Source organism: Triturus cristatus, chromosome 8 (genome assembly GCF_964204655.1).
Source record: "Triturus cristatus chromosome 8, aTriCri1.1, whole genome shotgun sequence".
Taxonomy (NCBI): Eukaryota; Metazoa; Chordata; class Amphibia; order Caudata; family Salamandridae; genus Triturus; species Triturus cristatus.
Window position 1 is genome coordinate 1186390757 of NC_140591.1, and position 16043 is coordinate 1186406799.

Sequence of the window (16043 nt, forward strand, 5' to 3'; positions counted from 1 at the left end):
ACGTTTCCCTCTTAACTGGACTGTACTGATGTGTACGTTTCAGTGAAATTCTTCTAGATTAGAAGCACTTTTAGAAATCCTACATTACCTTCCAAAAGTAGTTTCTTTCTTTGCTACTTTTTCAGTATCTCTTGTGCCCATGGTGGGCTCATCACGACCAATGTCGAAAGAGCTTTTACTCATTTCATTATCAGTGCCCATGTTATCTATTTCTTGTTCGCAGGTTGTCCTAAAAACAGGGTCACTGGAATTATGGGATTCTGCGTCCATGGCTTTGTTCACATAATTATGGATTTTCTGCAATTGCCACATAATCCATCATCTGCTGCGCAATCTGGAGATTTTACTAAAAAAAATAGTTTCGAGCTCAAATGGATCAAAAGTTACCAAAAATGTGGCGACGTGTTCCCGCGCAGTTATAGGCCCTTTTTAAAGGTTAATTGGTCATCTTTCAGTTGCTTCATTCTCTAGTAGGTTGTTAAACAGGGACTAATGAGGTGAAATCTTTGTCCAGGCAGTATTATGTGTAAAAATTACAAAATTATGAAGTAATGCTATAAAAAATTCACCTCATTATGCTGCATAATTTGCATTTTCTTGCTGCATAATTTAGTCAACCCTACCCTGCATAACTTGGTGCTCCTCTGCCACACAATTCCAGTGGCCATGCCGATAAGATCCCTTCTGCAGTGGTACACTCAAATATGGCACAATGACAAGGCCACTTTCAGACATTAGCCTCATGATTTTAGTTTAGTTTTAGCCCCCCTTTGTAGAGGTCGCCCTTGAGGTCAGCGGAATGGCTTTTTGCAGCTCTTTCTCATGCAGTCAGTAATTTATTTGTTTTATTTTACAGAGTTTTATATAGCGCAAACTTGACCCGAATCGGGTATCAGAGCGCGTTACATAGCACCAGTTGCATTACATGAGGACACACATTCATTTTTTGTTAGGCACGCGGAGATTAAGTGATTTGCCCAGAATCACAGGATGTTCAGCGTCATTGCTGAGACTCGGACCGAGTTCCCCAGATTCGAGGTCGACCGCCCTAGACGTTAGGCCAACTCCTTTCCCCAGTATGCCTCCTCACAGTTTCTATACCCATATAGTCGCATCCATAACATGGTGAGGATGCAGAGCAAACTGCTTCCCTCAGCACGGGGCCACACACCCATACTGAGGGGACGCCGCGTTAGCATCATGGCAGTCCACAGGTGCACCGGCACAGTCTTTAATACAGAAGTGAAAATACTCACAAAAATGAACCTCCAATCAAACCCACACATCACTTCTGTCCTAATAAAGACGGTTTACTTCCAGGAAGGAGTTTTTTTCGCCTGGGGAATGGGACACTCAGGTGAAATAAGACCCTATGATGATGCTAATCACGAAATCACCCTAGCAGAGAAAAAATATACCGCTTCTGAGGTTGAACACATGGACGAGGGCCTTCAACCGAGTCCTCCACAACTTTCAACTACGTATTTTTAAATTTGAGGTAAACTTTTTTTTAAATGTATACTTGCTTTGGAGGTGAAGTGAACCAACGGTCCTTACCTCTTCCTCCCCTATTGAATAATTTGTTTATTACAGCAGTGGCCATGCAAGCACCCCTGAAGCCTCTTCTGTAATGCCAAAGTGCCCTGAGAGCACAGAAAGCAGGCGCACACACCGCTGAGAGTATACTTTCAAGGTAAATGGCGCTTTTGTGAAAGGTATTCATACCACAGAAAGGCATGTTTACGTAACTACACATGTTAATGTGAGAGAAATGAATCTTCCCACTTAGAAAAACAAATGCCTTCTCAAGGCTGTTTTGGCATTGATTTGTAATTCTGTACCATACCCAAATGACGGTGACACAACACTTGCCCTTACCACAGCAGGGTTGGACCAGGACACATCCAGCATAAACCACAAGTATGAGTCTGCAGTGCATGCGCACTCACATCTGATAGTTGCAACTCGGCCAACATTTGCACCACGTGTGGGGTGCTGAGGCATAGATGGAACTGTGTATGCACATAGATGGAACTGTGTATGCGCATAGATGGAACTGTGTATGCGCATAGATGGATCTGTGTATGCGCATAGATGGAACTGTGTATGCGCATAGATGGAACTGTGTATGCGCTCAGCTCAGTCCAATCTCACTTTAAACCTGGAATTGATTCGCATATTTGCACTAGAGTGGTTTATGGATGTTGCCTTCCTTGTGGCACTCAGTGGAGTATATGGGTATGCCTTTACCTGTTGCCCTTGGATCTGTCTTTTCAACCAGTATCTGCATTAGGCAAACATTTGTACCAATCTAATAGGAATCCAACACTATACCGTTTTCGTATCAGGAAAATGAATGCTGGGCGGATGAACCAGCATTTTACTCTACAACTCAATACGCCTTTAATTTCGATTAATAACATTTTACATCACCACTTAACATCCTCATTTCTTACCTATTCATTGTCACTCTCCCTTCTGGAACTGTGCCTTCCTGACACTCCAGAACACCGACAGTCACCTGATCTTATTAAATATCACAAGCCATGCACCATTCTGTGATCTAACTAACCTCCCCAGTCTTCCTAGTTAACACCAGCAATACACTATCGTGGGGAATGGTGAACTCTACAAATGTATTACATGCTTATTTGTCTCTTAGCGTCAAAGAAAAACACTTGCCACTAACTCTAGGCTACCTTCCTATGTCAACTGGCTTCCTTATTTAGTCTCGAAAAGTTGCTTATTTTGGTACCCATTGTTCAATGACCCTTTATACGTCTCATGGTTGTTTTGGTAGCTATTGTTCCCTGTTTCTTATTTGCAAATGTTCTAGATTTAACTTTTGTTTTTTGTTTTCGATTGTGGTCACTAGTTGATAGCATGTTCAATCTGGTTGTATTTTTAACAAACCTTTTATGTCACCATTTGCCTCTTACTTTGCCCATCCTTTCTACTAGCAATTTTGAAATTAATGGTGGTTATAGACTTTAGAATTGCTTAGCTGGCTGTTTTGATGGACACACTAAATGAATTAAAAGCAGAGTAGCACTACTGTGGCTAAAGCTGTACTATTTGTACTTGTTGGCACTGTTAACAGCTACGCAGCAAGCCTACCAAAAATTCGTTGGAGGGTGTCACATAATCCATCAAGTCCTAATTAAAGATTCCAAAGATTTCAGAACACTGCTTTAAAAAAAAAAAAAAAACTCCATTCCTACTTGACATTATCAACAGTACATCTTACTCTACTAGTTTCTTGTCTTTTTCCATTGTATCTTCATTCATAGCTAGTGCCATTGACGGATGTTCAAATTTTCCAAATCAGAATATAATTTGCATTTGGCAAGGTTTAACCTTTGCTTACAAATTTAACAAGTATTTACAATGCAATGGTCTCGGCATTGTTAAAGTTAGAGCTATTGGCATTGCTCATGACATTATTTTTGTTTCTTTTTAAAACATTTAAAGAAACTGCATTGTTATTTACAATGTCAATAGCTTAATCACTCTCAAATGCGAGACCTATTGCATTTGCACCCACACACAGAGCCACACACCCAAAGCCACCCACACACACAGAGCCACCCACACAGAGCCACTCACATAGAGCAACCCACACACAAATAGCCACCCATAGAGCCACCCACAGAGCCACCTACACACACACACAGTTACCCACACACAGACAGACCCACCAAGCATAGAGCCACCTACAAAAAAAAGCCACCCACACACACACAGCCACCCACACAGAGCCACCCACACAGAGCCACCCACACACACACATACCCTCCCCCACACACACAGAGCCACCCACACACACAGCCACCCACACACACAGCCACCCACACACACAGCCACCCACACACACACACACACACACACACACACAGAGCCACCCCCACACAGAGCCACCCCCACACAGAGCTACATGGTGTGAGGTGAGGGTGGGAGGGGGGCTGGGGGATCGGTGGGTCGGGGGAGGGGGGCCGTTTAGCAGGGTGGCATAAAGGTGCGGACATCTGCAGGGCCACGGTGGTGCATAAGAGCCGGGAGGGCGAGGGTGAAGCGCTCTCTGGGGAGGGATGAGGGTCGCGGTACAGGGAGCAATGCTGGAGAGGGCGGGGGGTGGTTGCACTTGGTGATAGCTGAGCTGCAGGTTGCTGCTGCACCCCGGCTTCGCCCGTTGCATAGGGGACCTATGCGGCCTTTAGCGGGGGGTCGGTCGCGGTAGTGCTCAGGAGCAACAGGGGCAGGAGTTGCGTGGTATTTATCCTTTCATCCTTCAGAGGCCGGTTGGGTGGGTCACAGTTTCAGCGGGGCGCCCAGGAGCCATTGGGTAGGGGGGGTAGGTGATGGCCGGGAGGGGCCAAGGAGTGTATGGTAATGGAGGAGGCGGGAAGGGCCGAAGGAGACCAGTGCAAGTGGCGCCGATCAGACTGTCACCCAATGCCAGCCAAATGGGAAATGATTTAGCATTTTGTGGATGTAAAATGCATCACTTTGGAGAGCTATTGAGTGTCGTCGAAATGCACAGACAAAACAAATGTAAAGAGATGTTGGGTTTACTACTCGGTCTTCTTCCATGTGCACCTACATTATTTTTGTACCACACGGTTTCTCACGAAAAGAATGAACATAAAGAGATGTAATATGTCCGAAGTTGGTGATAGCCTGATCAGCCCCAAAGCCCTTGATGACGTGTACCTAGCGCCTAGCACAACCCCATCGGTGAGCACACTGTGGAAGGACTCCACACATAAAATTACGTGCACATCAGCCACCTCGTTTCTGATCACCACAAGCCTCAAGAGTGTGAAACCTCTACAGTCACTTCATCCTAAACCCTCCACCCATGCATTACCTAGACCAACATACTTCCTCTCCCATTCATCTGTCTGTGTGCTCTACCACAGTCACCAAGTATCCCGGGAAACTGTCTCACGGCCACTAAGTCCCTTTGTAACATCAAAACAAGCCCCCCCCCTTGCTCCAGACCACTGTTTGCTGCCGCGTCGTTTTAAGCCATGCTAGCGTCGCACCCAACTCCAGGGTAGGGTATTTGTGGAGCCAGGGTAGGGAAAGGGGCCTCTGTGCAGTCAGTTCTCTGTTGGACCGGTCAGAGGGATGGAGCCTCCTAGAGATAGAGGCATGGCACGGGTCACTCAAAGAGACAGAGGCAGGCTGTGCCGGAGTCCATTCATTGAATGGTCTTCGGCAGCACCAGGACCCCTCCCATCCTCCCCGCACTCACTTGTCCTTCTCGGTGCCGAAGATGGAGGCCAGGTACTCCGCCATCTTCCTCCGCCCGCCCGGACAACTAGAGCACTCCAGGCGCTACCGCGCGATCAGCGCGTCATCAACGGCGGCCCGTGCGCAGGGTCAGCACGAATCGTGTACGTCACAAAGAGCAGCGGGTGAGTACGTCAGAGGAGCGCGCCCGGGAGCCGGCGATGTCACGAGGGGGCGGGAGCAGCTACGCATTGCCAGGAGCAAGGGTCCTGCCGAGGTAAGTTCAGTGACACAGAAGACGGACAAGGCACCGAGGAGGAAGCTGCCCGCGCCTCACTTACTTATCAATGCGCTTTTATAGCGCCCACGCGAACCTTACCCAGAGGTGCTTTGGCGCTTTAAAAAAGAAATGTGTTACATTGTATTACTCGAGTATATATCGGGGCAGTTACAATACATAAAGAGTATTGAAGCACACCAGCCATGGTTTCAGTGTATGAATGAGTGACAATTAACTGCTGTGTGAATACTTCGAGTTCCACTTCCTCCTGAGTAAATCAAAGCAATGATTAGTATGTGGTGCCTGTGGGTTTTCATTTTATCAATCTGTCAGTGTGGAGGTCTATCTCAGATTGTCACCCATATGCACATGCCAGGGCTCAAGCCCTAAACAAGCATTAACAAGCACACCACTGCCTAAGCACACCGCTGCCTTTCTCCGAGGCGAAGCAGAAATGCCTCGGAGAAAGGCAGCGGCGGTTTCGGATTCGGGGGCGTGTTTTTCTTTTCTCTCCTCCTTGCCATTGGCTGGAGGAGAGAATGAGAAAAGTAGCAAAAAACACGCCCCCGAATCCGAAAAGGAAGGGGCCTGTTCGGAGAGACAAACCTCTTCTCCAATGGCTGGCCAGCATTCAAGAGGCCAGCCAATGGAGAAGAGGGGAGAAGAGGGGTGGGTTCAAGCCCCTCTTCTCCAAGTCATTAAATCTCGCGAGCGATACTGCGCAAGCGCAGCCTTCGCTAGCCGAGACCTAAAAATGACAATAGAATATAACAAGCATTGAAAATGGAATGGGTCTCACTTTTGATTAAGTTAAAGCCATTTGCTTTGCTAATGGTATTGTATAGCAAAGCAAATGGCTTTAACTTAATGAAAGGCGAGACCTATTGCATTTTTAATGCTTGTTCTCTACTCCGGCTGATTCTCGGGACAGGTCACTCTTGATGTGCCTAATGCCGCTGTGGCTGACTCCTGACTGCTATGGCTCATTCCTGCTTCGGCTGACTGCTGCCATGGCTGATTCCATTCCCTCTGCAGCAGACTAACTAGAGCTCACTCCTGCCATGGCTGAGCCCCGCCGAGCCCGTCAGCACCAACACCAGCAGAGGCAGTGAGGTGCGGGAGGGGGCAACGGTTGCAGAGAACGACTTATCATTGGTGCGCATCTGCAGATGCCAGGCGTTCAAACCCCCCGACTATGAAGAAGGGGGGATGGGGAGAAAAGGCAGTGAATTAAAAAAAGATTAAGAAAAGTGAGAACATAGAAGAAAATGGACTGGTGAGATGGAAAGAACGAGAAAAAGAAATTGAAAAGAAAGACCAGCGGAAAAAAAATGAAGACAGAGGAGAGCAAAGAAAATGGAGAAAGGAAGACAGACATTAAAGTCAAGACAGAGGAACTGAAAAGGTATCAAAATGACTGTCTAACACGAGAGAAGTATAAGAATGCACAGGAGAAAAGAGGGGACAAGCAAATGGATCTCTATCATGAAGAAGACAAAAACGTAACGGAGACGGGAAAATAGACAAAAGAGAGAATGGCTGGGCTGAAATGGAAGAACTTGGAAAGGGTAAGAGAACATAAATAAGGAAAGTTGAGAAAGTTCGGCGAAAGACAACGGGAGAGAAACGGAGATCGATCTGGGAAAATAGATGGGAAATGGGTATGACTTGAAATGAAAGCAGGATACAGACAAAAAAAGACAGCAAATGAAAGCCAAAGGGCGATGAAATGAAAAGAGGGAGAGGGGAAGAAAATGTGAAAGAGGTCCTGAGATGTGAGAACGAATGCGCTGTAAACAAATAGCAGAAGCGAAAGAAATGAACAAACACGATAAGTATCCCAAACAGGTGAAATAAATAGGAAATACAAATTAAATTTACGAAACGCACGCCAAGAACGAAGAGAAATGCACGATGTGTGTGTTGATGTTGTCATGCGTGGTTTATGGTTATGCGTGTGAATGCATAATATTGTGTTAGATGTCTTCCCTTCCCACAAATGAGCAAATCACTCATCTGGAGACATTAAAATTGTGAGATTCTGTTACCTTTTTAATCAATATATTGTCTCTTCACATGAAATACAATATATGTCAAACTTTTCAACAGGGCGATGCATAAATTGCTTATCTACACTGGGGTTATATCTATAACCTACGCGCGTTTTCCGAATTGTAAATCACACACAAAATACGTCGCAAAAGCTTTAAAAGCGTGCACCAAAACGTTGCTCATCTTCACTCAAACTATGAGAGCTCATACTGCCAATTTGTGTTACATGTTTTGAGAGGCTTTTGCGTACTAAATAGCACCCCTGATGCACCAGTGCTTAGATGGCTTTGCAAATTATTAAAAGGCCAGACCTGCCCCATGCTTGTTTTTTGATGCTCACTCTTCCTTAAATATGAAATGCCTACGTGTGTTCGAATAGAATTACATTCTTTGCAAACCACTATCAGACAACTATAGGAGTTTACTCAGTTGTCCTGAAGGCATCTCCCCTGCCCCCCGTCTGCTCCCCGTGGAGAGTGCTCTGTTGGCAGGTGTGACGCAGCTGTAACCCTATGACTTGCCACGCTCATCTAGCAGGCTAAACATCGGAGCTGCTGCCTCTGCTCTGGGTGGGCAGGTGGGCCCGACTGTGGTGTGGTCACTAACAGCGGTGTGCTGGTGGGGTTCGCCCGTGTGGTTGAGGAGGCCTTGGGTCTGTTGTTACAGCAAACTAGATACAAGAAGGGGGAAAGACTTGAAGTGATCGATGCAGGAGCAGGGACTGGGGTGCCCTGGGGTGGGCAGTTGTGCTACGCATAGAAGTCGTGTAGTGGGAAAGGCTGCTGTGCAGGGGTGGGCAAGGGCATAAACCACGACCCTGAAACCCCTGCGGTGAGGTGTGGGGGGGGGAATCGAGGGGGATCTCATTCAGTCCAAACAATATGAATATATTTGTGAGATATTAGCTACTCATGGGCCCTATATCACATTCCGCGAGGGGAGGGGGTGGTTCCATCAATTTGCTTTACGCCACTATGTTCGGGAAGCGGGCAAAAATCTGGGTAGGGGTGAGGGGGGGCGTTGCGCAGGCTGCCCTAGCGGTGGGCAGTGTTGCGATTTGGATATTTATTTATTTTATTTGTTTAATGCAGTTTTATATAGCGCAAACTAAACTCAAAGGTGTCAGAGCGCTTTACAAAAGTACCAGGTAAGTTACATAAGATATACAAGAATAACAAGAACTGGCAGACTTATAGTGAAGGATAATTGGCACAACTTAATAAATTAACAGACCGTTTAAACTTCCATAGCTGAAGCCCTGTCTACAAACACTTAGAAAAGTCAAAATGGTGCAACTCAGATAAGGAAGTACGTATTTAAAGATACTGCACAGCGCTGGCGCACTAGCTGTTCATCTGCAACGGATGTCACTTATGTGTGGTACTACCACACAACAGGAACAGGCACGTGGCTAGAAGACTAGTCTGTGGTACTAACGTTCATTAACAGAGAGACAGTATGGTAAACAGTCCGACAGCGGTAAGGTTAAAACAGAGAGATAAGCATCTCGGGGGGGAGCTGCAAGTGAGGAAACATATAGGGCAATAGGGAAATTCCTCAGACCAGGAATGCTAATACAAATCCTCACCTTCTTTACAGCGTCGAAGTTACAGTAAACACATGTTAAAAGCCCAGTTGCCGAGGGCCTGCCTCATTTACCTCACCTGTTTAAAGATAGATTATCTCCCTATAAAACGAGTGTTGCGTGCGCGCCACAGCGAGACGTGTTTTCAATTATCGCGCCCGTGTCTGGCACGATAATTGAAAACACATGTCAGCAATGCGCGTAATAGACACCAATAGGCCATGGGCGGAGCAATGCGACCGCCTTGGGCCAATTGCGTGCTGTCTTTCATAAAAAGACGCACGCAAAGGCCAATAGCGTGGGCCAAAAGGAAAAGCACACGCACGAGCGTGTGCGATTCCTAGGTCCGTTTCCAAACCCCCTACAAAAAGTCTCTCGCTGAGCGAGCAGAGCTCCGCACTGCACCGCTAGGCACAAGACCTAAAAAGAGAAGGAAGAAATAAAAAGGAAGAGGAAATTAAGCAGAATCAGAGGGTGGTGAGACGATTGGTGCAAAACACGTTTGCCCAAAAATGGAAATCATTTGTGGATTTGGACCATAGGCTGTCTCGGGGAAAAGAGCAAATGATTACCTGGAAGAAAATTCTAGCTTTAACTTTCCACAAAATTAGCAGTTTTAAGTTTGACATGAAATTCATAAATCTCCTCCTTCTCAGAAAGTTGGAAAAGTTGCTTTGGCCTGGCCCTATTATGATATAGTTGTATGTACAGTTCCAATCGGGTATGCCTAACTAGCTTGGTGATGAGCCTGAGACAATACATAATCATAGCCTATGTTTTTCTTATGCTATGCAAGTTTTACGAATAAGGGTGTTTGGATTACTTTTTTTTAATATAGTTTTGGCCAATTAATTTTGCTTAGATTCCTCATATTAGAATCGCCAGATTCACTGATTTGAGACATAGGTGATTTGTACATCATGATAGGATTTGGAAAAGCTGCTAGCTTTACATGTTGGTTCATGTATTTCTGAGAAGCATTGGTGTCTACACCGGCCTGCCGGATGGAACAAGGCTGTTGTATTTCAGATTAAGGTGAGGTTTGTGACCTTGTGTGCACCTCTACCTCTATTTCCCCTTAACATATTGGTGCACGGGTAAGGGGAGCAGATGGTGTTGGTAGTACTGCCATTTCATGTCCACGTCCTCGATGTGAGCAGGGTTACGAGTTATCTTTCTCTGTGGTAGTTGGGGCTTTGAAGCTTTTGTGTTTGTTGATTTCTACTGCTTTAATATTTCCTCTTCTATCTCTTGATCCCTATCTGGTGGAGCCCTCACTTTCTTTTCCAAAGTGGTGATTACTAGCTTTTGTGCCTCAACTACGGTCAACAGTTCACCACTCCGCAGCTTTGTAACCTGTTCGCTGAGTGATTGTTTTTCTGGACTCGGTCTCTCTTCTTTTGGGCACACAGTCCAATCATGATCATTCACATCCACATTTGGGCTGGAAGTTTCTGGAGGTTCCATCCTCTCTTTCAATCGAGGGGTGCAATTTGTCATAGGTAAAAACCGTGATGAGGCATCACATAGATTTCTACCATTTTCCGTGGAGGACTTACAAAGAAACATGTCTGTTGTGGGCAAGTTATCTGATATTTCTGTAAACCTCCAGGCTTCTAACTCTCCTTCGTGGGATTTTAGTGATCTAACTCCTAACATGTCTGGGAGTGGAACGACGTCCACTTACCTGTGAGTCTACATCTTTTCAGCCTGCCATCTTTTCTTGAACAACTCAGAAATGTTTCTATTATATTTCAGAGATTTAGTGAGAGGCCTTCTTGTCACTGTAATAATTTCCTGTTGATTTGGAGTCATGCTACTGAGCCGAGAAGGCAAAGTGGGATGAGTTGCCCATTTTATTTTTCCTTTACCTCGACTAACATCACAGGTTCCATAACTTCAAAACATCTCCATATACTCACATGCACCAGGAGATATAGCACTGGGTCTAAACTGTTTCTCTCAACTGCTACATGTCACCTAGACAGTAGCCGGGCTCAAATGTGCTCACTTAGTTTATTGGGCTCGCTTTTGTTCTATTGGGTTGACCAAAAGCAAGTTGGAATATTAGACACCACGGAGATCAAAACAAGAGGAGTTAATGAAATGGGTGTTCTTGCTGAATATGGTTTCATAATTGGGTCAAAGCCAGGCCTGGAGTCTAAATTCTGGGGGTGTTGGATCCCCAGACCATTTCCATGGGGACGGGAGGAGCTGAGCACCATGGCAATAGAACAGTGGCAAAAAGAATAGACAACAGCAAATTGCTCTGGTTGTCCTTATCATGCACATATGTGTGCAGGAGGATTATTTGACCTGGTGTAAAGTATTGTCATCCTTCCTGCTTCGTATCATTGGTCTTCTTATGTCTGTGTTATGCAGAACTCATTTGATTCTTGGCTGACCTCATTTTTGGAGGTTCTCAGCACTTTCCCAGTGCAGGATGTCTGGGAGGAGTAGCAGCATGGGTGCATCAGTCAACTGCTTCCGTCGGATCAGATGTTACTAAAAGACATATACCTTATTTATTGAGGCAGTAGCTATCAATGCATCTGTGTTCTATTATTTGGGAAATTGACTTTCTGTTTTGGATAGCTTAAATGTGATAAAAATTATGACCCTATCCAAGCAAAAAATAACATGGTGCCAGATGCTTTACCACCAGGTTAATTTCAAAAGGCGTCTGAATTGTGTGAACATATAGAGATACAGGCTACGTGTTATTATAAGGTGCCAAGCTTCCAGACTCTGGGAAGTGAAAATCTGTCTTACACTGATCAAAGGACTTAATTGTCTGGCCCTAATGAGATCCTGTAATAGCCTACATTCACTTTTAACCAATCTAGAAAGGGTTCCCGGGGAGGGCAGAGCAGAAGCCAGGATTGCGTGCAGTTAGGGTATTTTGAGACATGAATGTGGTCAGGCCCCTTCTGATCGCTGGTCTGTCCCAGATCTCTAATACTGTGCATGTCTGAGTCTCAATGTAAGCACTATGTGGGTGGGAGTATCTGAGCAGCAAAGCGAGGTACCAGAGCAGCCGACAAGTGACCTCTCTGTCCATGTGCACACAGTGTTTCTCTCTCTCACGCACTACCCTCTCAAAAGGTTAGAGTAAGTGTGTTGCCCAGGAGTAATTCTGGAGATTAGGACAAGCCAGCCCCCCATGGTTTCTCGGGAGTATGAGAAGTGCAGCAGAAATGCGGGTGTGCTTCACTTTCCATATGAAAGATCTGAGATCTGCCTGTTACCGAGCAATGTCCTCCGAGGGGATAGATGGGCAAATACTGAAATATATACAAAAGCCAGGGAAGGATGTTCTTTTTTTTTTTTTACCAAGTTAATGCGGCCTGACTAATAGATGTGAAGAGTCCTTCATCTCCAAAGATCTCCTAGAATCGCTTTACGGTGACATGATCAGTTCATGCTCGTCCAGGGAATTTGTAATCACGAGGCCTAAATACTGTAGAAAGAGGGAGGTCCATTGATAGGGGGAGGGCGTCTGCAAGTGGAGAAGGCATTGTGACAGGAGGGTGAGGATAAGTGCCTGTGATTTCGCTAGATTGATCTTATACCCAGACACCCGCTCATAAGCTTGCAGGACCTGAGCCACTGCGGGTAGAGAGGTCTCATGCTCCGTTAGCCTGAGGCGAAGGTCATCTGCGTGTAGTAAAACCTTATGGCCTTGGCCTCCAAAGGGAATCCTCCTAACGTCTGCTAAGTCGTAAGTGGATGGCAATGGGTTCCACTGCGAGGGCGAAAAGGAGGGAAAATAGTGGGCAACCTTTCCCGGGATACAGTGAAAGAGCTAGTAGTCTGACCATTGATGCGGATGGAAGCAGTAGGGGCCAAGTATGAGGCCATGGTTTTACTAATCATGACTGGGTCTATTTCTATTTTCTGGAGGACCGCTTTTCACAAAGCCCAGCTTACACGATCAAAAGCCTTTATGGCATCTAAGGAAAGGAGAAAAGCAAGGATGGAGTCTCTCTGGGCTATTTCTACTAGGTGGGCCAGGCGTCAAATGTTATCGGATCCCTGCTGATGTCGTATGAAACCCACCTGATCTGGGTCAAGCAGTCCAGGAAGGAGGCATTCTAGGCGGTTGGCCATCATCTTATTGTAGAGCTTCGCTTCTGTATTTAAAAGGGCAATTGGGCGGTAAGATAAGCAAAGCGTTGTGTCCTTGTCTAATTTAGGAACTAGTGTGATTTCAGAGTTAGACATTGATAGCGCAAGGCCTGTAGCACAAGTGAAGGAATTGTACAGTGCAAGCAAGTGAGGTTGTAGCTGGGGTAGGAAAACTATGGAAAAAGTCAGGGTGAGGCCATTTGGACCAGAGGATTTACCCATGGGAAGTGCGTGTAGGGCCCTGCGGAGCTCAGCCATCGAGAAGGGTTCCTCCAGGTCACGGGCTAGGGAAGGATATAGCAGCTGCTATAGGTGTACATATGAATAAAAGGAATAATCCTTTGTGTGTGGGTTTAAATATCGGCAGGCATCCACTAAGCCTGCCTCTTGGAATTCTTTCTTAAACACCCCAGACATTGCCCCCGTGACATGTATGTGTGATGTATTTCTATCAAGTGAGGGATCCTATACCAAGCCACCCCCACTCCCCCATAATTGTCATTTTTTACATGTCGAGCTGAGAGAGTGCGGTGTATGAAAGTGTCTTGCTCCTGGTTAGAAGTGTAAAGGTTAAGAAGCATCGGGTGTCCTTCCCCCTTTCCACAGTCAAAGTGAGAAATCTTCCACTAGGGTCCTTAGTTAGATTTACAACTAGAGGGATCATTTCTTACCTAAAAGCCATACGTCCTTGATACTCAATCAAACATGTCTGGTATCCTCCACCACCTCTTCCCAAGGAAACTTGTCATCTTAGATTTGTCTGGTTAATCTGGATGCCCTACACCCTAATAAAACATATGCCTCGGTTATGCTCTCAGATGCAAAACATGCCTGATCAACTACCTCTCAATGCAAAAAATAAATGGAGTTTAGCCCACCACAGCCAAGCATACCTGGTGTTCTGGATCTTATTGCAAAACATAGCTGGTAACCCCACCTCTAATGTAAAACATATTGGATTTCTTCCATCCCTTGGCAGCAGAATCCTGCCTTGGCGTCTTGCAATACAACACATCTGGCGCCCCATACTGTAATACGAAACATCAATGTTGGCTGAGAGCACTAATACAAAGCATTATTGGTGTCCTCCTACATCTGCCTTATTTTCCATGCCACTCCTCTACTACACCTTGCGCCGAATTACAGCTAGGGCACAGTGTCTGTGCCTACTCTCCAGCACACTTGGAGTTGTGTTTGTGCAAAAAAAACAGAGCGGGTGCTCCATTATGAAGAAAATGTGTTCTTTCCAGCACTGATACAAACTGACAATCCACAGCTGTGACTGTGAGGGCATGTCAGTGAAAGACCGAGCTGTGGTATGAAACCGTGGATCCATTTTCCACTGCAAGCAAAACCTCCTCATTTAGAAGAGGGGGAGGGATCTGATTAAAGGGGGTGCAATTTACCAGCCCTTGGGTTCTGCACTGACAGTGGATCACCTTTATATGTGGCGCATGGAAAATGCAGCTCCTGACAGATTCTTTGCCCCTGCACGCATGTCTGTAACAAAAGGTGGGGAAAAGGCCAAGTCATGGCCCCTTGCAAATGAGGTGACGGCTCCTTGGGATCACGCCAACTTGATCCATGTTAAGGAAGCGGCTGCATAAGCATCTGCTGCCCCTTCTGTAATGCCAAGGAGCCCATAGAGTTCAAAAAGCTGACCCAGATGTAGATTGTGCACATAGGGCCCTGTGTACTAGCTCCCCTGGTGCCCTGTACCGCTGTCATAAATGTACCTAATCACCATCCCACACCGCATCCATTCCGTTGCTTATCTGTCACATCTGTGTAGAGTGTAGTTTTGGAGACCCTTTTAGCAGGCTTTTTTTATATAGTGCGAACTTGACCCTTGCATTTTCTTGCTGCATAATTTTGTCAACCCTATCCTGCATAACTTGGTGCTCCTCTGCCACACAATTCCAGTGGCCATGCCGATAAGATCCCTTTTGCAGTGGTACACTCAAATATACCACAATGACAAGGCCACTTTCAGACATTAGCCTCACAATTTTAGTTTAGTTTTAGCCCCCCTTTGTAGAGGTCACCCTTGAGGTCAGGGGAATGGCTTTTTGCACCTCTTTCTCATGCAGTCAGTATTTTATTTATTTTATTTTACAGAGTTTTATATAGCGCAAACTTGACCCGAATCGGGTATCAGAGCGCTTTACATAGCACCAGTTGCATTACATGAGGACACATTCATTATTGGTAGGCACGGGGAGATTAAGTGATTTGCCCAGAATCACAGGATGTTCAGCGTCATTGCTGAGACTCGGACCCAGTTCCCCAGGTCCGAGGTCGAGCGCCCTAGCCCTTTGGCTGAAATGCTTTCATACCAGTTTTGTTTATTGGAGGTGTGGCCTGCTGCTATAAACACAATATTAATTATTTTATTAATTTAATATTGAAATAAACAATACTAAAGTATTTCATATAACGTATACATGCATGTAAAATTAAAAATGTTCAGCTCTAATGACTGCAAACCTGTGCACTTTGAGAACAGCGTAAATCTTTTAAATGATGCGTTTGAAACGATAATTTGTGTTGCACGGTGTTCTCTTTTTTGAAAAAAGTATGGATTCTTTATTTTTGTTTTTAGGCTTACCAGCTCTCCAGGGGCAGAGTGTGGGCGATGATTATTATTCTCTGCCTGATTGCAGCAATTCTCTCTGCCTTTCTAGACAACGTTACTACAATGCTTCTCTTCACGCCGGTAACCATAAGGTGCGTGGAGCTGTTCTTTTGATTGTACCCATTTCA

General features: G+C 45.6%; 1 protein-coding gene across 2 annotated transcripts in view; it reads left to right on the top strand.

The window, feature by feature from the left end:
• Positions 1-16043, top strand: part of OCA2 (OCA2 melanosomal transmembrane protein) — a 1032003-nt gene that overhangs the window by 539181 nt on the left and 476779 nt on the right. For both annotated transcript variants that reach the window (XM_085622873.1, XM_085622872.1), the window contains one exon: positions 15883-16007. In XM_085622873.1, coding sequence (XP_085478999.1) covers positions 15883-16007 — 125 coding nt within the window. The remainder of the gene's footprint in view (positions 1-15882; positions 16008-16043) is intronic.